This window comes from Bombus huntii, chromosome 3 (genome assembly GCF_024542735.1).
Source record: "Bombus huntii isolate Logan2020A chromosome 3, iyBomHunt1.1, whole genome shotgun sequence".
Lineage (NCBI taxonomy): Eukaryota > Metazoa > Arthropoda > Insecta > Hymenoptera > Apidae > Bombus > Bombus huntii.
In genome coordinates, this window is record NC_066240.1 from 14,853,886 (window position 1) to 14,881,627 (window position 27,742).

Below are 27,742 nucleotides of genomic sequence, written 5' to 3' on the forward strand. Positions count from 1 at the left end.
AAAGTAAAATTTGTCAAAAAGCAAAGGAAACTTATTTTGTTGAAACTTCAGAGAAGTTACCTCCCCTCCAATCTCGATGATTTTTCTATACGTTGCAAAACTCAACATTTTGAACAACATTTTTTTATACATTTAACCGATGGTCGATTTCAGCTTCTGAGTTATTCGCAGAAAACAGTCGATACCACTACAGTAAATACTGCTTATAATAGGTCGTCCATTGTTATATGTATAGGAAGAAGTTCTTCTAAACATTGATTTCTACACATATCAAAAATCATCGAAATCTCTTGCTTTATATGTATATATATCTTACTTTATATATATATTATTTATTTAAAATTATTTACTTAAAAATAATGAAAATACTTCAAATAGAAGTACAACATCAAATCTTTCTCTCAAATTTGTATATTACTATTATTTACTGTAATATATTTTGATTAATTCATTTAGAAAATTATTAAGTAGTCTAATATACTTTATTTACACACTCCACGATAACCATCGACATAGGAATATTGAGATTCAGGACAATGTTCAGAACGTCGGAACAGTAACTAAGAGAAGTGAAGTCGTTCCCGAAAAACAGAAATTATGGTCATGTGGTACTTTGAGGCCGCATTGGTGATTGGTTGTGATCGTGCAAGCGTAATTTTATTTTCATCAAATAAAAGTAAATCAGTGTAATTGCCGTAACAGGTTGACGGGTTTATTTCCTCTGTGTCATAATAATACTGAAAAACATACTGAATCTATTGCGTAGTTGCCCATGGATATGGTAGTTGCAAAAGTAGATACTAAAGGAAAACAATATATCTGTAGATTCATATCTGTAGATTTTAACTTTTAGCCAATTAATTCTAACGTCTCAATAATGTACGATAACATTTATATGACACTATTAACATTTCAGTATGCCGATATATAAATAAAACACATCGTGCCTCCGTTTTATGGAGAATATTTTATCGTACATCTATAATTGTAAACAAATCAGAGATCTCATTTTGAAATTTCGCGCAATTATGCTAGAGCCAATCACCGATGTGACCGCAAAATACCACGTGACCATGTTCTTCGCTCCGGGAAGTATCCCCCCCCCCACCATCAAGCCTAAAGTGGCGATTTAGATTTCGTGTATTACTATGTTCATGATTAATATCCATCATGATCAGAGGTACGAGAACGATCATGTACAAGATGCGTACGAATGTTTATGCTGTAATAATGTAAGACTAATATTAATAAAAGAATACCACAATAAACAATTACGAATTTTGTTGGATTATTGTACGTCTAATAGTAAGTATGCTATCTTTAATAAAATAAATATGAATATAATATTGTTTATACACAATTACTTGTGCTACTTTAATAATAATGAATAACAATGCATGTAAAAATATTACAATATGTCTTTATTTATATTTTAACAAGATTGAAAATGCAAAGAGAAGAAAAGCAACTGGATTCCGCTTTGGAGGCTATTATTATGAGAGTAAATGATTTAAAGACTGCAATTGCTGCAATGATATTTAAATTGGAACACGAATATGAAACATTGAATTGGCCAAATTTTCTGGACAATTTTGCACTTATTTCAGGACATGTAAGTTAATGTAGTTGAAACTTTTAAATAAAACCAATTTTGCTTAATTTAAATGATTTAATTTAAAACAAGCTGTTTTTATAGTTGACCAGTCTCTCAAAAATTCTTGGACATGATAAAGCACCAAATTTAAGGAATTTAACAGTTTTACCATTAAGATTAAGTCCAGAGAAAGATGAAGAATTGCTTCGTTTAACCGAAGGTAGAATTCCCACATTTGCTCATGATTTAGTACCAGATTATCTACGAACTAAAGTGGAACCTCAAGCAGAACAAAAAATGATGCAGCTTGAAACAAAAGCTGCAAATGTAAATTTTGAAGCATCACATGTAAGAAAAACCATTTCTTATTTATATATTACATCTTTTTAAAAATTAACTATGAATATTTATATAAATTTCACTTCCTGTTAATAATTAGAAGATTTAATGAGTTTAAATCTTGAAAGTACTTTAAGACAGAGATAAAATTATATCTCTCTATTGTCTTATTGTATAAGTCTAAAGATAATATAAGATGTTCTATTTCTCTTTTAATCTGCTAACTAAACATCAACTAGGACTGCAATGTAAGCTACTATCAGCTAGCTTTCAGCTTTTATTAGTTCCATTCGCTTTGGACTGAAATTAAAATAGTTACAAATTATACATATAATAATTTTCAAATTTTGAAGACAAAAATATCCTTTATATATTTTAACATGTTTTGTATTTAGTTACCTATAATAGCACTTTAAATTATCATATTTTTCAGTACAATTTTAAATTTCAAATTATTTTATAATTTATTTACATTGCAGCAACACATGCTTTTTTATTAATATTAAACTATTAGAGGAAATCTTAACTTTTATGTTTAAAAAATATTATTGTAAATTTGTAGTAGATTGCATATTTATTTAAGTTGATATTAATACAACTTGATATTAATAAACATTTTAATTTTGATATACAAAAGTTAATTTTCCTCTAATGGTTTAAAAATACTATAAATTTCATAGTAGGTCCATTTAGCGAGTGGAACACTAAATGTTATTTTTCTTATAAAATATGTATGCATTTTATAATTTTCAGAAACATATGGGTCAGTACACAAAAGTCATTAATAATATATGGGATGTAGCAAATAAGGCGCGTGAGGAATGGGAAAGTGAAGCTGGATCTAGAGCAACTCAAGCCCAGACAAGTAGTACTGCAGACACTCATGCTCTTGTAGCAGCTGTGGGTATGGGTAAAGGTTTAAAGGTAAATTTCTTTTAAGTTAATATTTTTAATACTTTAGCTATGACACAAATCTCATATAAAGTGATCAGTGATCTTAAGTGAATGTTCCAAAAAATAGTTACAACGAGTAAAATTATATCCGGAATAATTTTGTCTTATATTTTGCACTTTTACCTTCTAGTCTGATTCTGTGCAAATGGTTCAATCTGGTGTAAATTCTGTGCCAAGTGGGATGATGGTAGGTAGGCCTGGAAATCAACAACAAGCTCCAGGACAAGGATCTTTAGGAAATCCATCTAGTAAGCAAATCCACTCTAATTTGATTAATTATAACATTAATGTTTATATTCACAATATTAACCAATATATTTTATGTGTTTGTAGTGGGACAAATGAGTAAAGCTCCAAGTGCAATCAAAACTAATATTAAAGCAGCATCACAAATTCATCCATACAGATAAAATATAATTTATTATTTAACATATTAATCTTAGTATATTTTTCAAATTAGAAATTATTTCTACTATAATTTATTATCTTCTAATACATAACCAGTCAAATAATTACTTATTGTCGTAGAAAAATGTAGATAAAATATTTGATATAGTTAGATATAATACTTGTAGATCAGTTTATAATTATATAGCAAAATACGATTTATAAAACTGCTAATTTATAAAATTTATTATTTCTTTTGTGATACAATTGCATATGCTCGTGGGGATAAGTATTTATTCATTACAGGAATAATTTTTGCTTCTAAACCTTGTTCTTCCATCCAACATAATCGATCTTGTAAAACAAATGATTCTGCTGATGCTTGCAACATCAGTTGTAAACCAGTATATGTTTCTACAATCTTTAATTTATCACAGTGATTTTCCCATAGCTCTATGATGTTTTTTTCATGCATATCAAGATTAAGTTGTACATCTAAAAACCAAAATAATCTCTTAATCATTCATTATAGTTTTGTGAAAATGTATTTTTGTAACATATAATATACCAAAAGAGTCATAAAAAATTAATAGAATATCACCTTGTTCTTTTAATGCTTCTTCTTCCTGTGGTTGTAAAATGTATCTAGTTAGTGAATCTCTAACATAAGTTTTGAAGTCGCAACATTGAGATTTTCTTGTTCCTTTTTGTTTACGTTTCTTAAGGAAAAATCCATCTAAAGCATTTTATATTTTACATTAATGTTAAGTAAATAGTATTTGAAATAAAAAATTGACACATACTTTTAGATGCATATAATTGAAGGACAGCCCTTGCAAGAACATAAAAGGAATGTTCATTGTGTGTTTCAATAGACATATTATTCCATCTGTCTGCTGGTTCTTGGCATGCTAGTCGTAAAAAGGGCTGCCTCAAGAAGGAACCAATGTCAAAATCAGTATTATTAATTATAGTTTTAAGACAATTAGATAAAGGGAAATTGTTAAAATATTGTTTTTCAGTTGATACATTTATTTTTATTCTTTTTGATATTGAAAGCTTATGATAACAACAAGGAACTATAATAAAAACACGTGCTGCTGTCATATCACGAAATATTTTTGATGCATATATGCTAAGATCTCCACAAGCATGTAAACCAATCAAACAAACATTTGACTTTTCTTGAAACTCATTACTTAAAATAGTTTCTATTGTCTCAACAGAATTGCATTTTAAATCACAACAATTATATTTAACATGCATTAATGAATCAGGAAACCTTTTTAGTTGTCTCTTTTGAGCATTATCTATGTTTACTTGACTTTTTTCTAATCCTAGAACTTTATATCCATATAAATGATATAATAATTGGCAAATATATCCCTAGAATGAAAGCATGGTATAAACATTTTTTAGAAAAGAAATACAAATTTCATTTTTCCTGAATAGCATTACATAAATATGGATTTCTTACCAAACCTGCACCAAGATCAATAATAACTTTAATATTTAGAGGTGCACATTGCATATGTACCAGATGTGCCAAATGCATTATTTCATGTTGTTTTTTGCTAGTAAGACCTATTTGGAAGTCCTTTGGTAATGTTGTTGATAATACAGTGTTTATAGTTGGTAATTGATCAATATATCTACACTTTTCAACAAAAGCTATTAAGGTTTTTGACCATTCTGGCTAAAAAATTAAATAATGTATTTGTGATATTATATCAACATATTTGTATATTTTATATTTTACTGTTAATTATTTACCAACCTTTGTCATTTTTTTTACAACAAAATCATTAAGTTCTTCATTTTTTAAAATTTGCAAAGCATGCAGCCATTCTTTTGGAAAAAAATCAAGTACTCCTTCAGTTAACAAATCAGTAACTGGAGTATTATAAAGCCACTGTATGTCATGAAATAAGTTCAATGCATCCAAAAAATACATATTTGCAATACACTTATTTACACATGCCATCTATATATAAAAAATATATGTGAAGGAATATATATATATATAAATTTATATATATTTTAAGCTTTACTATTACCCTGTAACTACAATTATATTTTATAATTGTATCTACATTGTATATACATGCATACATATATATTATAGTAATTTTTATAACATTTATTATATAAACATTTTACAACGAATTGCAATACATTTCATGGTAACTACATAAATTGTTCTATATAAGTGTATGTGTTCTATATAAATGATGCTCATTTTAATAAATAGCTTACATATGATAATAATATTCATAATTAATATAATTAGTAGATTGATATAATTAATAGATAATATTTATTTTAACACAAAATATTCATTCGACTGCTCTTGCTCGAATTTCTTCTTCTTGATTTTGAACCTTCCAATTTTCTGAATGCCTATTTAATAAATCGTGATTAACTGGTCCAATCAACGCACGTCCTACTCTAATATGTTTCTGATCAGGTTGTAAATATTTAGTACCAACGTGCATAAGTTGGTCTTTAGTTACAGCTTTCAATCTTTTTCTTTGTTCTTGAATATCATCATCCGTTACGTTGTATCTAAATTTAATCATTCCACGATTACTTGGGGAAACTGGCGCATCAAGATGTTGAAATATTCCTAATTTTGCTTCATCAATATCACTTTGGGATAATGGATACTTCAATAAGAATTCATAAGCTTTGTCAAATAAGTCTAAAGTACGAGTAGAATTAGGATCTCTATAAGAATAAAATGTGAATATTCCATCTGATAACAATATAGCACCACCTCCATAAGCTCCACCTTTTTCACGAATTTCTGGATGTAAGTAAAGTGATGTGATCAATTTAGAAAGTACTCGTAATGATGCGAAGTCAGGATTTGTATATGGTACAGTAAGAATTGCTTTAGCTGTATAATTTACAGCATATGGTAATACATAATGGATAGCGCTATCTTCCATTTCAATATTTTGGCCATGTGTAAAAGTATATGTGTTTTGTGGTGTACCTTTCAATGAACTATAAAATTCACTGATACTTTCTAATATCATGTCTTTGTTATTTGTACATAAATTTATTGCTGATCTCAGATGTTGTTTATTTAAAATATAATCAGATATTTCTTGCATTTGACTTAAAACAGGGTTTAAATCTGACATTTGTGTTATTTTTTTCATGTTTGAGACATATTGTAATCCTGATAGAGTTTCCTTGAATTTAGTGACTGGTGAGACCAAACTGGCTGCACTACTCATTGCATAAGTGTGCCCTAAATCCGCAATACCGTTAATCAAATCTGCAGCATTAATTTTAACTAATGTTGTAAATCTCTCAATATCAGATAATTGGACATTATTGAACAATTCTAACCATAATTTCCACATATCATTTACATTACGATCTAGACAATAAGATTCTATTAATACTCCTTCTTCATATTGCAATAAGCTATTTTTATGTTCTACAATGTGATTCATAAAATTTAAACCTCCAGTCTTCAATCGTATCATTTGATCAAAATTTCTATAATCATAATTTTTTGTACCCATTTTTGAAATAATATTATTGAAAAGTGGCAACAATGGTTTTAATTCCTGTGCTAAATCTTGTGTACCAAGAATTCCTCGATAATAGCAAACACCATTTGTTGGTTCAGTAGCAACTTGTAAAGGAACACCAACTACCTTCATATCCTCCAATTTATATCGTTCTACATCTGCTTTTATATCTTTTATTTCTAAAGTAGGAAGGACATTCACATCTTCTTCTTTCTTTTGTTCTTCAAGAAGAATTTTTCCATCTATATAAATTTGATCTAATTCTTCTTTGGAAAGTTGTTTTAATTTAGATTCTAACAATTCATGTTCAGCAGCTTCTTTTTCATGATCATATTTCTCATATGGCAGCATTGTTAATGTCAATCTATGATTATTATCCATTAGATATGCTTTCACTAATTCTTGAAGATATTTAGGATTGTTCTTTATTCCTTCTCTAAATTTCCTAATTGCTTTATTGATTCTCATTGATTGTATAAGATCGCCATTGTGATTCCATAATGGTGTTAAGCTAAAAAGTAATTGCAATCCAAAATTGGAAGTTTGATGTTTTAGTTGAAGCTCAATACTATGTAGGACAGCCTCAACATGATCTTCCATAAAACCTTCTTCAACAACTTTCTGTACAGTTTCATTAAAAGTCTTATCTACTTTTTCAAAATCTTCTGGTTTAACACCAAGCAAACTGACAACAAACATGGTATCTTTACATTGGGAATCAAAACCTGTCATTGGGCCAAAAGCAGTTCCCAGTTTTGATTCTACTAAGGCCTTAAAAAATGCTGAATTTGGACCTTTTAATAATAGTTGAGATAAAATGTTTATTTCAAAATTCTTTTGTATATCAGTGATATCATTGCACAAATAACCAATAGCTATGCTACCTTGTCGACTAGAATCTGGTGCCATTGGATCTGGCCTACATGTAATATGTTCTTTCTTTGGATTGTTCCACCGTTTTTCTGAAGGAACTTTGGACATAGATGTATCTATCTTATCCATTAGAAAGAGGTATCGATCATTGATAAATTTTAAATGATCTTCTAAAGGAAAATTGCCATAGGAATAGAATCGAGAGTTAGAAGGATGATAATAAATTTGATGGAAATTGAGTAGATCAACATATCTTAAAGTAGGAATAACAAGAGGATCTCCACCAGAAATTACTGCATATGTATGATTAGGTAAAATAAGATTTAGTAATTTTTCAGCTAATATTGTTTGATTTTCATTGAAGACACCTTTCATCTCATTAAAAACTACGCCTTTAAAAATAATAGGGGAATTTTTGTCATTAACATCTGCATGTTCTAATCTCCATCCTTCCTGTTTAAAATCAAGTTCTCTTAAATTTGGTTTAAATACAGAATCCAAATACACTGACTGTAAATTTCGATAATCTTTCAAATTTTGTGTAGAAAATGGATATATGGTATAATCAGGTCCTGTCATAGCATTCATAAATGTAGCCAACGATCTCCGTAACATTTTAAAAAATGGGTCTCTACATGGATATCTTTCACTACCACAGAGAGTAGTATGTTCTAGGATATGAGGTAAACCCGTAGAATCTTTTGGAGTTGTACGAAATCCAACTGAAAATACATTATTACTGTCATCTCTGGCTAAATGTAAATACTGTGCCCCTGTTCCCAAATGAGTTAATCTCACTGCAGTTAGATATACTTCATCTATTTTTGCAATTTCATCTACTATAAAACCATGAATAATTTGTCCATTTTTAAATTTATTAACATCACTTTCTGTTACATTTCTATCGTATTTTGTAGCACTAAATGCTACATTTCTTTTTGAATGGAAATTGCGATATTTCAAATAGTGTTTCAATCCAAATTGACGTAAATAAGAATTTTGTGGCAAACTCAACATCTTCAACATGATTCTGTAGCACTTCAATCTGTAAAAGGTTAATCACTATTACCTTATGCCACTTGAATAACATATAGTGAAAGATCTTAAAAAAAAATATCATTTTATACAATATCACTCACCAAAATTAGATATTCGGTGTGTAGATAATGTTATATCTTTTTTAAAACAATATTTACAAATTTTTTAATTTCTAAATTTGAAAATAATTCATAACACGTGATTTTTTAATACGATGAATGTTAATGTAATAATCACCAATAATTAGTATTTATAGTAGATTATTTAATTAAATGGTAATTATATAATGATATTAATTAATAATGATTACATCGAAAATTTACAGAAGACAAAATTCATTTTGTACCTGATAATAGATTATAAATCGTGATAGTATATAATTGTAATTACAAGCTAATAGTTATATATAATATTAAATATGTAACAGTCTAAAGTAAAAAATCAACTAAATAATTTTATATTACGATAATCTTACCTATTAGCTCTTATAACGTACATATAACTTTTAGATATTCATTCTCGGCATTAGGTACGATTTTTCTTCTATTTGTTTTAATGCCTTGATTATGTACAAATAACTAGGCAGGCAAAATCTATTTATTAAGAATTACTACCAATATAAAATTGTTAAGATATAAACTTATAACTATTACTATTTGAAAAAAACTTGTTTTTCATGAATATAAAATTACTTATTTCATATACTTAAACTTTTATTTCATTCAGATATATTTTAAATTTTAATTACAAAGTATTAACGCTAGCCAATCATATTATTGTGTCTAGTATTTCCAAAACCATAGCGTATCAACCAATAATTAAGCGTATTCAATTATAAACATCCAATAAGAAACCTGATATTAAAGAAATAAAATAGGTAGAATTGCAACGAACGATCGTTGAGAAAAAATATAATGACATTTTGCCGTTGAATCTATGAAGTTGAAAATTGTATGAGCTCATTAACAATAAAATACATACAATATTTATACAGATATACGATAAAAATATATAAATTCAATGGAACTTCGAGAACTATTTACCAATAGTTGGTGATCTTTTTAAGGGAAACGCAAGTTCGATGAGAATACGACTTAACACGTAGGAGAAAGCGACATGAAGCGACATACTCACAAGACAAAGCGCAAGATCTATGACGATTGAAGAACGCGCAAAGTGCTCGGATTTCCGTGCCTGGTAGACCGTCCACTAATCCTGATATTAAAGTTGGTCATGGGTTGCGCATAAGAGCATTCCGCCAAAATGAACTATGCCAAAAGGCATGGATAAAATGTTGCTCGTGAGATCGGTATGACGGATCGGTGGTTATTCTCATATTGTATGCGCTTCGGCGACTTGTCGGGTCCGCGCGAGTGGAGGGTCTCGAATGGCGCTCATGTATAATCACCGGGAGTGCAATGCTAACAAGTAGTCCAGCTGACTCTGACAAAATGGTAGGGTACTCGCGTCGTCCTACGGGAGGTGATCAATTTTTCCACACATAATCGAAGCGCCTCCGCTCTGACGGGGTACGATGAGTACTGATAACCATGATCAAACGAAGCCCTGCGTCAGCAAACCACCCGCAAGAATCGAGCTTAATGCCGACGAAAGCGCGTTCGACGGCAGGCGAATTAAGAAGGAACGAACTGACGTTTCCCTTGAGAATGGTGACGGTAGCATCAACGCCGGCATTAATGATACTAACAAGCAACTACAGTCGAGTCAGCGACCGGCTGCCGGCAGATTTTCAAACGGCTTCCACGACGACGACCTACTTCAGGATATCATCGCGGCCAAGTTCACGGCTCTGGCAAATCATGGCACAACCACCAAGTACGACAAAATTCGGCTCATGATCGAAGATAGCATCAGGTTAATTCAATTGTTCTCTCTCTCTCTCTCTCTCTATCTATCTCTCACTCATTCACTCACTCTCTCTGTCTCTCTTTTTCTTTCTTTCTCTCCCTCCCTTGCTTGCTTACTCGCTCTCGCTCCTTCCCGTTCTTTTCTCTCATTTTCTCTTCTCCTGCCTCTAGGCTTTTCTTTCTTTTTATTCTCAATGTATCATGTTTTTTTCCTTTTACATTAATGAATTTGTAGAATTTTTGGCCAAAATTGCGATTTGTTCAATTATTTGAATGTTTCTATTATAAGTTGAAGAAAATTAGGTGATAATATCCAAAAGAAATTTTGCATTAAAAAATTTAATTGTTTATATGCTTCTTTTTATATTTCTCTTTATTCTTCTTTAATGATTTATTTAGTTTGCAATTGTGAAATTGAAGTTACTTAATACATTTTGTTAACACATACTTTCTTCAATGTTTATGCTAAATAAAAACAATGTTTCTTTTATTTCTCTTTATTTATAATAATAATTACTGTAATATTAAAGTTATTTCAAACATCTTTTTTTAATGCAATGTATAATAAGCACAAAGATTTCAACTGAATTTATAAATAAAAGCAGAGTTTCAACTATTGCCTAAAGTTTTAAATAAGAGGTATATGTTTAAGTAGAATCACACTGTTACATATTTCTATTTCAGATGAAGAGAAGGTATTTGAATAAAAATTTTGTATAAATATATATATTTTTATCTTTATGGAATAATGAATACTGTAAAATAAATTAGGATAAGTATTTAATGTCTTTGCTTTACTTTTGAAATAAAAGTACCATTTATAGTAATAATCTTTATATAAATCAAGCAATTAGGAATAAAGGAGAAATATTGTTATTCTGTTTGAAATCTATAATCTAAAATACTCATAAGCCGATACATTTTTGAGAAAGTATTGAAACAACTTAATATTAATTGTGTGTCTGAAATATATTTTCAACTTAATTTAAATTTATGCTCTCATATGCAAATGAAATTGAAGATTCTATAATAAGACAAATATATATGTAATTCGCTAATAATAAAAAAAGGAAAGATGTATTTATATAATTTTCGGAGGAAATAGAAATAAAATAATTCTTTATTTAAATTTACAAGCTAACTAAACAAATTCTATTTTAAGCTATACTTTACTAAATTTATTTTACCATGTTATGTTAATACTTACAGAAAAATTACATATTTCATATGCGCATAAAAACATTATTGATTATATGCTATAATTCTTTTATAGAAATTATATTCTATGTATAAGTATTTAAAACAGAACTACATGTAAATTATAAACACATATATGGAGAATAAATATGTAAATTTTGCTTTTATATTACCACGGTTTTAAATATGTTTTCATTCAAGTATTATTTTAAACAATGTACATTCGATAAATTTTATATACAGTGTGTTTTATATATAATTATATACAAATCAACTTTATTGATTTTTATATACAGTGAAGAATCAAAAACACGTATTCAAGAAATCTTCTCACAAATTGAACAACTGAAAATAGAAGAAAAATTATTGTTGTACCTGAAACTTCCACTATCATTGACTAATACTGGAGGAACTGTTGATCCTTTGAGACAACCATTAAATCCATTAGGAAATCGTTATGAAATTCATCAAACTATCATGTGGATTAAAACACATTTAGAAGAAGATCCAGATGTTTCTTTACCAAAACAAGAAGTTTATGATGAATATAAGTAAGTAGTTTAAATATGACATGTTTTAAAAGTTGTCCTAAAAGTTTTTTATTAATTAATTAAACTTTGAGTATCTTATTGTTATTTGTTATTTTACATTTCTGTTTTCAATTTATTTACAGTATGTATTGTATGCGAAATTCTATGAAACCCTTATCAACTGCTGATTTCGGTAAAGTTATGAAACAAGTATATCCAAGAGTTCGACCACGTAGACTAGGCACACGAGGCAATTCACGTTACTGTTATGCTGGAATGCGCAAGAGAGTTAAATTGGATCCTCCAACATTGCCTAATATATCTGGCACTCAGACTGTAAGACACAAAATTGTTTTAAAAACTGTATATAATGTATATTTTCTCTATATTTTACGAAACACACACTATATTTTGTATTATAATTAAATTTTAAATTTTTTAGGGTGATGAAGTAGATGAAAATATTACTGAAGAAATGTTGGGAGCTGCATCTACATTGATCAGAGAATGGGCAGAAAGCCTCCTTGGTTTGAAATTTCCAACTTTGAGTGCCTTAGCACGTCATCTTGTTGATAATCTGTGTGTTGATACTCGATCTCTATCTGCTGTGTGCATATTATGTGCTTCAGGAAATTCGAATACATCGACAAATAAAGGTTTGATGATTGTCATATATTTCAGAAGCATTCTTTCTGATTGTATATTATAAGTTATTTTATATATTCAGAGACAAATACAGATATACGTGCAACACCTATTAGTGGAAAATCTGGGAAGCTTAGAGAAGCACAATTACAGTTGCAACGAAAGCTACAACAGCGAGAACATATAAGGGATCAAAAACACCGTCATCTTGATACTGTTATACAGGTATAAAATATTTTCTTAGTAAGTAACAAGATGTAGGTAACTAACAGTAAATGTAATGTTTCTTAAATGTTTCAGAACCAGAACAAAGAGAAGACTGTCGATAATAAAACGGGGGCAAATAAGGGAAATAAGAAAACTAAATCCAATCAGTCATCTCAAGGTACAAATGTATCGAGTGGGCAGCAGAATGCATTAACGAAATTGAGTTCATCTGCTGTAGTAACCAATCGGCAGAAGAAAGTTTTTAAAGCTACTAGTAGTCAGCCATGTAACATCTCCCTGGAATCCAACTGTGATAATATAGTGGTACAATCGATTGAAGACATACAGAATAATAGCAACCCTAGTGTAGTAATGACCAACTGCGTAAATACACAGCGAGATATCAAACCCAAAAATTCCAGAAAGCGTGCCAATCCAATTGTATTGAATCAACCATCAGAGACAAGTCCTGAGAAGCAGACAAAACTTACAGAACAGCAAATACAAGAGAATGTAGAGCATTCCAATGTGTTGTTGCCTAAGCTTACATCTATACAACGTCCCGGGAAAATTTCGGTGATACTAGCTAGTAATCTGAAGCCTACCAAGTGCAAAACAAACGAGGCTGTTAACAATCAGCCTACCAAAAACTGTGATAATGAATCATCAACATGTTCCAAAAGTTGCATTAAAGTAAATGGTTGTCCCAACACTTTTGAGTCTAGTTCAAATGCAATAGAGGAATCTACAGTTTTAACTAAAGACCAGATTCTATTATTGCAAGAGAATTCAAATCTTGCAGGTAAAACCGAGAAACTTGGCTCTATTGATTCGGATGCTTTAGATGATTATTTGAATGGAGGTAACAACTCTCAAGAACAAGAGGAGGAATTATTACAGTATTTTCAACAAAGCAATTCATCAAGTTCAGATGTGGAAGCAAATACCATTGCTATTGATGAACAAATATCAAGATCTGATAAAGTTTCACAGCTAAGATTAATATTACAACAGAATTTGAAAGGAGGGACTGTACATGCACCTGTTGATGTATTACCTGCTGCTATCATTAGGCAGAATGTTGAAAAACGTGAAATCACTCAAAAGCACAATTTGATATTACCAACTTTACTAAACCATTCGAACCAAAATAATACCAGACGTAGAGTCAGTTTTGAAACGAATGTTGTAGAACATGTTCAAGACTCGAATGTTATTACTAATACAGTTCCACAGAGCCCAAATACACGACGTCGAATATTTAATTTTACGCCAATATCGCCTGGCCCACATTCACCTATTAATGGTCGCGCTTCCAAATCTAATTCTGCAAACGCTAGCCCATTCGTTTCACCACGAAATACACCTGTGCCACGGTCGAGAAGCAATTTACAAGCAAGTAGTTCCAGAGCTCGTACTCACAAATCCTTATCGCGTTCAATATCTTGCAGTATGCCTTATACTAGCAAGAATGATACTTTTGTTGTTCCCACAAGTGGTCCGGAATTAGTTAGACAAGCGTCATCTACACCACAGTTACCGTTGATTTCTACCAAGTCGTCGGAAGTGCAGGTGGATAGTAGTACAACGCAAATTTCAGTTACACCAAAAAGAGAAGGACAAGGATCACAGTGTGCTGCATTTTTATCTTCTGATTTAGCACCGCAAAAACAATTACTCATTAATTATCCAAGTCAGGAAAATTTACAAGAAATTAAAAACGTTTATCAAAAAAGTCAACCTGATCAGGAAATTAGCGAATTGTTTCATAACAATAAACAATTTACCAGTGAACTTTATAGGTCGCAATCAGTTCCATTACATAGAATGGTTAATCCTGCATTGATGTCACCTATTTCAACGCAACATTGCTTATCATCCTTTCAAAGCCAGAGTTTTAATCCATCTACAAGCAGTTCCATAGCGCCTACGCCAGTACCTAGTGAGTTCAATGATTTTGGATCAATGGGTCAACCAGAAGGACCTTCAACATATTTACTTGATGACGTTGATCCAAATTTTATATCAGATGACCAAAATTTCTTAATGGGTGACAAAGAAATTACACCTGAAAACATAACGAATATATTAAACATTTTGGATGAAGAAGGAACTCAAAGCTTGCAAATTTTACCAGAACAACCTGCAGAAGAAGGCTTGATAGAAAACAATTCAATAGTGTTGGATGCTTTACCAAATTCAAATTTAAACTTGTCAGAAGAGGATATGTTGGATCCATCAAATGTACTTGATATTCCAGTAGGTGGAGCATTACAGAAAATAATACAGTCACGCTCCTATCCTAATACACCATTACCTGTGCCAGTATCAACATATACGCCATCTTACACAGAAGATAGTAATGGATCTAGATCATATCCTTCGACTCCACTACATACAATTCAATCGCAAGAAACGTATCAGGATACTAACGAACCGATGCTCTCAAGTCCTACTCTGAATTCTTTAAACTTGCACAATGAAACTGTTAACGAGTCTACTTCTAGCAGTTTATGTAGGAATGTTGTGGATTTGCTTGAAGCCAATTTCCTTGGAGAAGCTGATACAGAAACAAATGATTTGGACCCACTTGGTAATTTTGATGGATTACAAGATGTTGATTCACTGACACCTTTGTTTAATGAAGTGACAGAGCCTAATCGTTGAAAGCATATACAAAAGTAATTCATGGATTTCTTGTGATTTTGCATAGTGATCTACCAAAGGTTGGAAAAATAATTCTTAAATTGTATGTTCGCATGACTCCATTTTATAATGATAGTAATTTGCATAAATATTCCATTTTAATATGCAAAACATTATAGTGGCAGTATAAAAGGATTAACGATTAAATCCTAGTTCCTTGTGCTAATATCAAATAATACATGTCACAGTGATCACATAAAGATGCATCAGTTTGAGTTTTTGTTGGAATAAAGAATTCTTTCTTGTTTTATATTTATGAATATAATTTACATCAATTTGTCATTTTTTACCGTTTATTGAGACATTAAATAAATCTCTACTGCTTAGATAATACATACATGATAACAAGAATATACCAGAATTAATGTCTTTAATTTATCTTCTCAATTACAGTACTAACATACATTATAATGAGAGGAGCTCATGATAGAAAATTCAAATATAAAAAAGATGTTTTTAAAAGAGTTGAATACTATATTGACTATTGAATTGAACATAATTTTGACGCAGTTATAAGTATTCATAATTCAATTCAATATAAAAGAGCAGAATGAGTGACTGCCAATGGTATTTTTTTTATACTTGTATTTCTGATTTTTTAAAGTAAGTAAAGCGAGAAAGAAATCACTGTGATGCAAATATAATCTTCGAACATTATATATTTCTTGAATTTGCCACTAGTGAAACTAAAAAGTGTAAATGTCTTCAGTGAAGTCTTAGGTGTCTTTGGTGGAACATTGAGTTTTCAAGTGTGAAAAATATGACGAAGAAGTTGCTCAAACAGAGCGATCGTCGCTGTGAAGTATTTGAGATTCGAATAAGTGGAAGTTGATTTTATATAAATACTTTATATTCGTCGTTTTGAAACGTTTGTTTCTAAGTCATTTAAGAACGCGTTATTGCGACTTTGTTACTCAAGCGTTTCTAAGAAATATTTACGATCACCTGCTGGACATTGGTGAGCTTCTTTTTACATAACAATCGGTATTGAACCCAGTATGTAGTACGCTTTTTCTGACCGGCAAAGTGACGGCAAAAAAGCGAGTATGTAAATTTATAAATGTTTTATTTTACCTCATATCTATATAAATTTGTCAAATTTGCGTTTGATTGATAAAACATCACATTTTAGATCAGAAGTATTCAAACTTCATAAAATCACTATTACTGTTTGTTAATTTTTACATTTCTCTTCCTTTTATTCTGTCCTGTCACGTGCTTTAAACTTTATTATTAATATAAATAAATTTATTACATTCACAGTTACCATCTTTTTAAATATGACTTCAAATTGTTACTTTGGATATGATTTTTAAATATTAATATGATCTACCAAAAATTGATCAAAATTCGTATAATTTGGGTAATTGAAGTTTGAGCACTTTTGTTTTAAATAAAAGATAAAGCAAAAAGAAAAGAAAAAGAATTGTGCTTCGAAAGACATAAAATTTCATATTTATGTACCGTACTGGATTCTACATCGATAATACTGCTAAATAATTATTACTATGGCGGGTCTTCCTGGTATATCGTTTTGTTCATCAATGAAATCCGAATTACCATAAATACACCGCCAATTTATATTTTTCTACGGCGTTCTTGATCGAGAATTTTATGAATTGGATAGTTGTTTAACCGATTTTTATTCCTAACTTACCGTGGTTACTTAGCTTTCAAAGCAGAAAAAGTTAGAATTTTTTGTAGAGAATCCACACAAAAATGTATGGTATGATCGCGGTTGTATGAATTTCATCACTTAAAATTATTTTTCACGTCGAAGTCTTAAAATGAAGCGCTTCAACATCGTGAAATATTAGATTTTTATAAAAAATATGGGGTAAACGTTATTTACTCGCAAATGATCACGAACACACGACATTTGCAAGAATTCTATATTATCATTCTGTAAAGGATTATATGGCGTTGCGAATGTTAACACCATGTAAATATATAGTATGATTTTTGTGAAATCTTGTTCTTGAGAGTTACTATTGACGTACTAAATAGCATGAACCAAATCTCGTGTTTCTGTTAATCGATTAATATTTTAATAATCAAATAAGCAATTATTATGACAATAAAAAAATACAAAGAAGAAGGAATGAAATAAGTTAAAAAATAACGAATTATTTAAAATTTATGTTTTTGTATCTACAAGAGTAATTTCTGTGTGAATTTATGTCTAATTTTTTCGTAACGTTACGATTAACCGGAGTATATTTTGAATACGTTTTTTGGTTTGTGCTATTGCCATATAAAGGCACTACATTGCTAATACCGGTTTTTAATCGCCATTTCACATACCGTAACTAAATAATCGTATGTGGGAATTCGAAGAATTTCGAATTCCATAAATCTAGAATGTTACGCATGTAATCATGGTTTTGAATTTGTAACCTGCACGTTTCTATTAACCTTTTGAAGCATGAATCGAGCCAATACGATGACCCAAAAAGGAACAAAACTTTTCGACGAAAGTAATCTCTCGGCATATCATAAAGTTTTTAAATGACAAATTAAGAATAGAGAATCGAACGAGATTTCTTGGAAGATATTAAAAGATACTTTATATGAGCATGCCTATTAAGCGTATTTTTATATATTGATTCAAATTTAAACAGAATAAAATGAATAAAAAGGTAGAAAAAAGAAAAAGATATAGAAAAAAAGTGGAAATCAGCAATACTTCAAAAGGTTAATAAATATTTCTGGTAATTGCATCACACATTTATAAGCAACAAGAAAACGTTAGTTTCCCACGCAGCCTGAAATACAGCGAGAGTAACACATTCTTTGTATGAAATGAGTTACAACGTAGTTTCAAATATTCTAAACTATTAAAACAAAACTAATAAGACGGTAATCTTACTGTAAGGCGAGTTGTGAATTGTACAAACATAAAAAAAGAGAATCATTCGACGAACCAAGTAGTGATTTGAAACTAGCAGTTAAATAAATGGACGAAAAGAAAAGAGGACTCGACCTTCCATAGGTTGTGAAATGACAAGAAAAAAAAATAAGAGAAAGAAAGAAAAAATTAATGGAAAATATGAACCGAGCAATTATAGGAAGTTCTTAGACGTGAATAAATGACTTTCATTAACTTGACCAAATGATCGAAGATCTTGGAAATTTCTATAACAGTACTGCTATTTGTAACTCGTAAGTAAAAAAAAGTATATGTACTACGATATTACTTGTTGTTGTACGCACAAAGATTTTAGGTAGGAATTATTCGATATTATCGTGTAATCAGGGTTTGTCTGTGCTGTTTGATTTACAATTTGAATTTATCTAGATGCGGATATCGATATATTCATGAAAAATATGTGAAACAGTTAACAATGTGCAATAATCGTACTATCCTTTATTTGCCAAACAAAGAAAAGGAGAACAGTAAGATTAATATTGTAAAATTATTGGCTCAAATTAATAATACGAGAATAAATGCGAAACGTTAAAATTGATACTGGTATCTAGACATCTGTAATGTAACAGCACCGATTTATAAAAAAAAGAAAAAAAATTAAAAACAAAATAGCGGAAATAAATTATATTGAAACATATATACATTCATATTTACACAGACAGTCAATAGATATAGTTATATTTAAACGAAAAGGTAATAATAACGGCGATCTTGTCTGCATAGGAAATCGTGAGCATCATTTTGAATACTATATTGTTTCAATGGAAAATGAAAATACGCTGATGGGACAAGATTGTTTGAATGGGCATGGTATAACTAAATTACCATACAATTGGACTTTGCACTGTATTTTTTCCCTCCATCGGAAGTTTGTTGATTTGTGAATTGTTTATTTTCTTTTCTTTATTGATATTTTATTTATCTATATTCCATGTTAATATTTAATATCACGATAAGGAAATATATTTTCCTTTGTAACAAAAATTTTGTACAAATATTGCCTTGTGTTGTTTAATAATTGATCTTTTTTTCTCGAATTGAAATATAAATTTCGACGGAGAAAAAATGGAGTACAAATGGATAATTATTCGAATATTAACAATACTGCATGGGGTAGGACAATTTTATAGGTCAGTAAAATATTATATGTCGTAATCGTAGAATGCAATAATTTATCGGTCATCACGATTAGAAAAACGTAGAATGAAATAATTTTCATAAAACAAGATCCATCGATCATAGATTATCACAAAGATCTTCTTTTTAATTTGTAAAATATCATTCAAATTTTACTGATTTCGAGTTTTCTGTTCTTCAACGTCATCATGAATTAACATACTATCCTACATAGCCAAACAAAATAAAAATACAAGAAATGTGTTTCCATGAAAAAGAAAAATAATAAGAAAGTGTGAACAAAGTACTGTTGCTTGCAGATTGATTTTATTGGTAATTTTTAAAAGAGAAGAAAAAACTCGCCTTGCTTATTTTCCGTCAAATATATTTATAATATACGTAATCTTGCCACATAAAACGATCTGCGTTTTGTTTCTTGTCAAAGATTTTGTATTACTTTCAATTGAAGGAAAAAAAATAGACCTGGCGATATTATGCGGCTCTAATGCCGTTTCTGAGGCTTATAGATCTTCGAAGGATCGTTTTTTTGATTCTTCAAGATACTTTTGCTTCGTTAATGAGAAAAAACAAAAAACAAAAATTTCTCTACCTATTTTGTATGATCGAATGTCAGGTAGACTAAATCAAGCAATAGGAAAGCGGTATTCCCATTGCGTGTGCTAGTGTTACTGGCAATTTATTTTGCTTTGTAAATAAAAATTCTTTTTTAGTAAAAAAAGGTGCAAAAAAGTCATTAAAGAGAAACATAACAAATGCAGTTCCCTCTTTATTCCTTATAAGATAACAATAAATTCCCGTTATTAATTTTTCATAGATATTTTTCTTTTTTAAGTTTAATGTTATGAAATTTTATATATCATATAGAACTTTATATTTTAAATTAGCTTACATGTTAAAAATATTTATTCTTATTGAATCTTTAAAAAGGTTCTATATGTTTACTATAAGTAGTACTTTTGTAACTAAAGTATTTTTAATAATATTTGTAACTATTTTCTTTTTTTATTCATTAGTTTTATGTTATGATATATTCGTATTATATCAATATAAATTTTGTAAGACTCAATCAGCATATGCTAGTGAAAGTAACTTTTTTATTTTTTAAGAAAAAATGTAAGTTTTAACTGTGTATGAAAATTTTATTTTAGTGAGAAAAATTTTTTCATGTAAATTTATCGAATATATAACAATCTTCAATATTACTTAAATGATAGTATTCACCTCTTTATTGAAAAAATTTATTTGAAGCCAAGAATTTCTTTGAATTGGTTTTCACATATATATTACAATTAATATCAAGTATATTACCAATTAATTATTCGGAGAATTTAAACTGTTATGATTTCTCTCAAAGTTAGTAAACTGTGATATTTGTATGAATACTTCTATAAATGAGTTTTCCTGTACATCCGTTTATTGTACATATATAATCTTAATCTTATAGATTTATATTAGAGATCATTTTCCGTGGTTTATATTTGCTCACATATGTATAGTATATTTTATGCAAATTGTTTATTTAACACACAATCGAATTTGAATTTTATAGAACTTTATTTTAAAAACATTGTCAAATAATATTACACGTTGTTAATTGCTAAATTCAATGTCATTAAATTTTAAACAAAACGAAAGGAGTAAGCATTAATGAATTATAGTAATGTATTAGAAGTAAATTTAGATGCAATAATAATAGCGTGATCTGTATCGTATGATGAAGGAATAGATAGGGATTATACGAAATATGAAATATATGGATACATATATAATTTTGTATAATTTATAATATCTATGTAGTAAATAAAATGTTAATGCTATATGGCCTAAATGTTATTAATCTGTTTGAATATTTTGTACAAATAAAAATATTTTCTTTCAACCAAACAATTGGTTAACCACGTTAAAAATTGAATAATATAATACTTTAAAGAATGTTTAGCATTATTTAGTAAATATTAGTTTGAATAAAATTATGGTTTATTTCCGACTAAAACAATGCATTTTTCTAATATATAAAAAAATAATCAACTTAATAATATTTTCCTATATATTTTTGGTGCAGAATTTACAATAATTTATTTTTTCAACATGAGATCGAAAATTGGCTAACATAAAAAAAGAATTTATTGTTATATTAGTAACAGGAATACAATCATATTGTAAAAATAGATCATTGATATTTTCAGTTCAATATTGCATACAATAAATTTATGTAACAATAATAATAGTATTGACATATTTTCTGTAAATGAAAAATAAAATTTCCTTTGCAGAATTATATTTGATAAAAATTCCAACTGTACGATTATTACTTCAAATTTTAGATAATGTAAAAATTTTGTTTTGGTATATAATTATGTATAGTTTGGTATTTTTATGTAATTATGTATAATTCGTCACATTTATGTTATTTTCTGATATATTTGTATATTGTCTTAATTTATTTTCATTTGAGACTCTGTAAGGTATTAATTGGTTACAAAAAGTAAATTTGTATGAACTGTTATATAAATTTAATTTATTAAAGAAATAAGTAATTAGATAATGAAATAGAAGTTATGTATTACAAAGTTCTCAATTGAAAAAGCTGATATATCTTAATTAAATTTGTAAAATTGAAAATTGTAAAATATAATTACTTATAATAAAGTAATATAAAGTATGATTGTAAATTGCGATACTGCACCAAATAATTTATTTTACTTATCATCTTAAACTGAATATCTCGATATGCTACTTATAATACATGTTCAGTCGGATCTACAATTCGTGGTTGATTCTTCAAAGTCTCAGGTGGAATTTTTTCTCCATTAATAATAGCTTCTACATCTTTACTGCTTAATGTTTCGTACTTAAGTAAAGCATCTGCTACTTTTTTAAGTTCTTTCGCATGTTTTTGTAATGTCAGTTTTGCTCGTTCATATGATTCCTAAGATAGAAAATATAGTAATTTTGATGTAAAAGGTTAAAGAATAATATTACATGATAGAATTAACATTATATGGTGATAAAATTTACTTGTAAAAGGCGCTTCACTTCCTTATCAGCAAGATCACTTGTGCTAGGACCTAATTGAAATCCATCCCCTTGACCATTTCTACGAATTGTACCAAAACCAACTTTTTCAGACATACCATACTTGTGTACCATCTCTTCTGCGATGGAAGTCGCCCTCTAAGAAATATGATTATCAATATTATCAATGATTACAATGTAATATTTTCAAATTTTCACTATTTGCAAATAAAATTAGGAATATTTTTAGTATTTAGAATTTGTTTCCTAAGCTCTTGTAATTTATTTTTTAATTATTGTACCATATGTGATAAGATATTATTAATATAAATATGAACTATATCAAAATACCTGAAAATCGTTATATGCTCCTGCTGTTACTTTATCAGAACCAAAAATTAATTCTTCTGCAGCACGACCACCCATTGAACTATCCATTAGAGCTAATAATTTGGATTTCGTTGTATGATATTCGTCGTTAAATAAAAACGCGGTCTATACAAAAAGAGTACTGAAATGTAATATCAATAAAAAATACAATTATTAATTTATAACACTTACATGTCCCAAAGAATGGCTATGAGACAAGATGGTAATTTTATGTATAGGTGGTGCATCTTTAGTATAATATGCAACTAATGCATGTCCTGCTTCATGATATGCTGTAATGGTATTAGTTTCTGTATCTTTAATTTTTTGTTTTCTTTCTGGACCCATGATTATTTTATCTCTAGCATATTCTAAATGTTTCATTGTTACATATTCAGCATCATTTATAGCAGCTCTTAAAGCTGCTTGATTTACCTTTTAAAATTAAGCTCATAATAATAAAATTAACTTGATCTAAAATTAATACTTATTTTCAAATGAATACCATATTCTCTATATCAGCTCCAGTAAATCCAGGAGTACACTTTGCTAAATAGTCTGCATCAACCTCTTGTGTTAATATTCTTGATAAATATAAATCAAAAATTTCCTTCCGGCTTAAGTAATCTGGTATATCAACAAGAACTTCAACATCAAAACGACCGGGTCGCATTAATGCTTTATCTAAATCATCCCGTCTATTCGTCGCACCTAATACTATAACACCTTCGTTCTGAAGAAATCTGTAAGTACAAAGAAATATATAACTATTAATGATAATAAATGTACATAAAATCGATATATAAGGTCATAATTTATAAATTATAAGTAACAAAATTTAAAATTTGAACTTTATTTCTTCAGAAAAAGAAGAAGGAAAATTAATAGGAGAAAGAAATGAATGAATGTAATTAGTACTATTTTGCCATCCTACACTCATTTCTTTAACTCTAATATAAGGAAACAAATATGCTTACTATATTATACATATTGTTTATATTGTAGATTCAGTCTCCTAGTTTTAATGCACATGAAATAAAAACATATCTTGAGAAAATACATTAAGAAAGTAGTACGAAATTGTTGAACTTGTAATACATATATTATTTTTAAAAAATTTAAAAAGATAATCATTAATTTCTTTATCTTTTCTTCTATTAATTTCCTTTGCTTTCGCATATAACCTATATTAATTTTCAGAATTATTCCATATTCTACAGGATAAAGAGGTAAAATTTTTTATTTACCCATCCATTTCCGTAAGTAACTGATTTACTGTTTGATTCGCATATGGATGAAGAGCTGAATTTGTTCGTTTTGCACCAACAGAATCAATTTCATCTATAAATATTACGGCAGGTGCTTTTTCTTTTGCTGCTTCTGAAAAAGAATAACAGATCATGAATAAGTAATACAAATTTTTCAAGACACTTTAATTGAAATTGCACATCATAATATAAATTACATATGATATCAAAATAAATTCTCTTTTCTTCTCTTTAAATTTTTATTCAAAATGAAGATAATTATGAATATCTTTTGTAGGGCATATTGTTTTATAATTCCCAAAATAAAAAATTTTTTTGAGGTAATACACACTTGCTAATTAAGGCTCATTAAATCATGATACAGATAAAAAAAGAATATAAATAGACAACATTAATGACAGCATTAGAATGTTGTGATCATAACATTGAAATATAAATAGCATGTACAATTCCTAATATACATATATAGTACATATATCGAACTAATATGGCTTATAAATAATCAATATATATTAATTATAATAAAGAAAAAGTGTAGAAGAAAAAAAAATTGAAAACCATTAATAATATTTCTTTAGAAGTTTTTTTTGTTTTATTTAATGTATGATTTAGAATGTTTCTTTAATATTTATTTTGTGTTCGCAATATTTTGTTTATAACTTACTAAATAAATCTCTCATTCTTCGTGCACCTTGTCCTACTAAAATCTCTTCAAATTCAGGTCCAGCAGCTTGAAAAAATGGGACACCAGCTTCGCCAGCTACTGCTCTAGCTAATAATGTTTTTCCTGTTCCTGGTGGTCCTACTAGTAATACACCTTTAGGTAATTTTGCACCGAGTGCAACAAATTTTTCTGGATTTTTTAAAAATTCAACTATATCTCTTAATTCTTGTTTAGCTTCTGCAACCTAATTGTATATAAACAAATGAATATACAGTATTTAGTAAAATGAAAAATCTTATTAGATTTTATTCATTTTAGAATTTATTAGATTTTAGATATATTAGAATCTTTTAAATAATTTACTTACTCCTTTAACGTCATTAAAAGTTATGTCTGTTATTTCTGGTCTAAACTTAACACCATCCATTGGAAATCGTAATCCACTTCCTACAACATAAACTGCAATATGAAAGGTATAAGAAAATTTACATCATTATTAGTAATCTAAAGCATATTAATATATTTTAAATACTCCTTTAATGCTCCTCTATCACTTTAATATTTAATATTATATAGTTAATATAATACAGTTAATATTAAAAATACTTCTTCCTTTAGTAAAATAATTTTTCAGTGACTTTCAAATTATTATGATTATTTATTTGAAATAATTGATAATATTCAATATTAACATATATTTTTTTAAAATGCTAATGACAGATAGTAACTACAAAAAAATATATTAAAATAAAGTTATCAAAGAAAATAATGATAGAAATTGTATTATACGTCTATAATACATACCTCCATACCAAAAGATTAATAATACAGTTCCTGTTAATAAACTACATAGTATTTTGAACCATCCAAAAGTTGAATATGTTTGGCGTCTAAGTCCTGCTTCATATCCTTCAATAAAAGCTAATATAATTCTTTTATATTCTTCTGTCGATGTTTGACTATTAAATAAATTTTTTATTGTTGCCAAGTCCTTTTCTTTTAGAGCATGTACTAATCCTGTATTCTATGAAGTAAGAAAGTTATTCACAAAGTATATAAAATATCACTATAGATAATAAATAATACATGATCTTACTGTTCCAGAGAAATGACCAACCAAGTTTTTAAATTTATTTATAAATGATGATTGTTTTTCTAATTCAGTAGAGACATTACGTTTTGTTCTAAAACTACGAATTTGTACATAGTGATTAAATGAATTTTTGTTACAAAAGGTACATAATGTTGTATGATATTGTTTCGATGGTAAATACATAGCAGGTAAAATAATTTCTTCCATACATCTTTTATATAGATATTTGTGTTTGTTTTTTGTGGAATTTAATCCTGATGCATAGACTTTCCACTTATTATTTTTTTCTAAATTTCTCTTAAAAATTTTCATAGAAACTTGATCTAATGCTACCATAACGTTATTTGTCCTTATATCAAACATTGTAATTACATCAGACATGTTTAATTTGCCTATTAATGTATCAATATAATTTTTAGTAGCCTAAAATAAAAAGTAAACTTAGTAATTTGCATCATTATAATTTTATGTAATACATTACCAAATTATCTTACGTCTGACAAATTACCAGAAGAGATATCATTCATAGATTTTTTCAATTCATTTTGTCTTTTAACTTTAACTGAAAATGATGTAGATTTTGGACTAACTACTGAAGTTAATTGCGTCAGATGATATAACACCTAGAAATAATTCTCTTTTTTAGAAATAAGAAATTTTAAATATTTTGCTCTAATTATTTTCAAGATTGAATAAAATAAAAATGTACACATATAGAAAGTAATTTATTTTGTAATCCAGGAAATTATCTTTTACTAAAGACAGACATGAAATAGACAAAAATTTCATAAGTTTGTATTAATGTAATAGACATATAAGGTTATAAAACGGAAATTTTTAAAGACATTTTTAAGGAAGACATACAATATAAATTTCATGTATATACTTGTTATGTCATCAAATGTAAAAGACTATCTAATAAGCTATCTATGAATTTTGGAAACTTTTGTAGCTATATAAATATGATAATACAAACCTGATTGTGAGGTTGGAAAGAAAACATTGCAGTTCAACCCTATATTTAACACATGTAATAAGATAAATGGAAGTATAACACTTTTAAATAAAACTAAATTCAACTGATAGTAACGTTTTGTTGCATATCCAAAAAGATTAAATTACATGACATCAATATCTCCTATACGAAATATAGTTTTAATGCTGCAAGGTAACGGAAATGACTGCTATCTACAATATAAACTTCCGAATGTTTAAAATCAATTGAGATTAGATTTAAGATTGCGTAAAACACATCGAGATTTTTTCGGAAAATACATATTTTCCCTAATTCGAGATTATATTATATGTGTAACAACAGATTTTATTTTATAGTTAGATTGTTGGATTAATAATCGCATTTCAAAACAACTATTTTGCGACC

At 28.4% G+C, this 27,742-nt stretch overlaps 5 protein-coding genes across 10 annotated transcripts; 2 read left to right on the forward strand and 3 right to left on the reverse strand.

Moving 5' to 3' along the window:
• The first annotated feature begins 1,114 nt into the window (after window positions 1-1,114).
• On the forward strand, window positions 1,115-3,521 carry LOC126864051 (mediator of RNA polymerase II transcription subunit 8). The gene is made up of 6 exons (XM_050614978.1): window positions 1,115-1,305; window positions 1,441-1,612; window positions 1,697-1,942; window positions 2,687-2,857; window positions 3,018-3,135; window positions 3,221-3,521. The coding sequence occupies exons 2-6, from the start codon at window positions 1,448-1,450 to the stop codon at window positions 3,295-3,297; spliced, it is 777 nt and encodes a 258-aa protein (XP_050470935.1). The 5' UTR covers window positions 1,115-1,305; window positions 1,441-1,447; the 3' UTR covers window positions 3,298-3,521.
• On the reverse strand, window positions 3,289-5,675 carry LOC126864028 (methyltransferase-like protein 25B). The gene is made up of 6 exons (XM_050614928.1): window positions 5,531-5,675; window positions 5,052-5,258; window positions 4,752-4,970; window positions 4,078-4,660; window positions 3,876-4,010; window positions 3,289-3,769 (listed from the first exon to the last, which is right to left on the reverse strand). Exons 2-6 carry the CDS (start codon window positions 5,256-5,258, stop codon window positions 3,522-3,524), a joined length of 1,392 nt encoding a protein of 463 aa, XP_050470885.1. The 5' UTR covers window positions 5,531-5,675; the 3' UTR covers window positions 3,289-3,521.
• LOC126864007 (presequence protease, mitochondrial) lies at window positions 5,390-9,414 on the reverse strand. 2 transcript variants are annotated; one of them, XM_050614870.1, is made up of 2 exons: window positions 9,209-9,414; window positions 5,390-8,740 (listed from the first exon to the last, which is right to left on the reverse strand). In XM_050614870.1, the coding sequence occupies exons 1-2, from the start codon at window positions 9,229-9,231 to the stop codon at window positions 5,611-5,613; spliced, it is 3,153 nt and encodes a 1,050-aa protein (XP_050470827.1). In that variant the 5' UTR covers window positions 9,232-9,414; the 3' UTR covers window positions 5,390-5,610. The 2 variants fall into 2 exon arrangements, with proteins under 2 accessions (XP_050470827.1, XP_050470828.1); XM_050614871.1 differs by lacking the exon at window positions 9,209-9,414 and adding an exon at window positions 8,835-9,183.
• A 454-nt stretch (window positions 9,415-9,868) lies between these two features.
• On the forward strand, window positions 9,869-22,642 carry LOC126864001 (DNA-binding protein RFX7). 2 transcript variants are annotated; one of them, XR_007689041.1, is made up of 7 exons: window positions 9,869-10,608; window positions 12,095-12,349; window positions 12,472-12,664; window positions 12,771-12,984; window positions 13,056-13,198; window positions 13,274-19,048; window positions 19,539-22,642. XR_007689041.1 is itself a non-coding variant. In XM_050614862.1 (6 exons), the coding sequence occupies exons 1-6, from the start codon at window positions 10,268-10,270 to the stop codon at window positions 15,845-15,847; spliced, it is 3,720 nt and encodes a 1,239-aa protein (XP_050470819.1). In that variant the 5' UTR covers window positions 9,869-10,267; the 3' UTR covers window positions 15,848-22,642. The 2 variants fall into 2 exon arrangements, 1 of the variants encoding a protein (XP_050470819.1); XM_050614862.1 differs by having other exon boundaries at window positions 13,274-22,642.
• Window positions 22,454-27,563, reverse strand: LOC126864013 (ATP-dependent zinc metalloprotease YME1L). Of its 4 annotated transcripts, none has more exons than XM_050614901.1 (12): window positions 27,338-27,563; window positions 26,856-26,984; window positions 26,365-26,784; window positions 26,073-26,292; window positions 25,636-25,715; window positions 25,269-25,512; window positions 24,584-24,716; window positions 23,842-24,079; window positions 23,529-23,771; window positions 23,319-23,462; window positions 22,971-23,126; window positions 22,454-22,881 (listed from the first exon to the last, which is right to left on the reverse strand). In XM_050614901.1, the coding sequence occupies exons 1-12, from the start codon at window positions 27,362-27,364 to the stop codon at window positions 22,690-22,692; spliced, it is 2,226 nt and encodes a 741-aa protein (XP_050470858.1). In that variant the 5' UTR covers window positions 27,365-27,563; the 3' UTR covers window positions 22,454-22,689. The 4 variants fall into 4 exon arrangements, with proteins under 4 accessions (XP_050470858.1, XP_050470859.1, XP_050470857.1 ...); XM_050614902.1 differs by having other exon boundaries at window positions 25,636-25,727; window positions 26,870-26,984; window positions 27,338-27,562; XM_050614900.1 differs by having other exon boundaries at window positions 25,636-25,727; window positions 27,338-27,562.
• Between the last annotated feature and the right edge of the window lie 179 nt (window positions 27,564-27,742).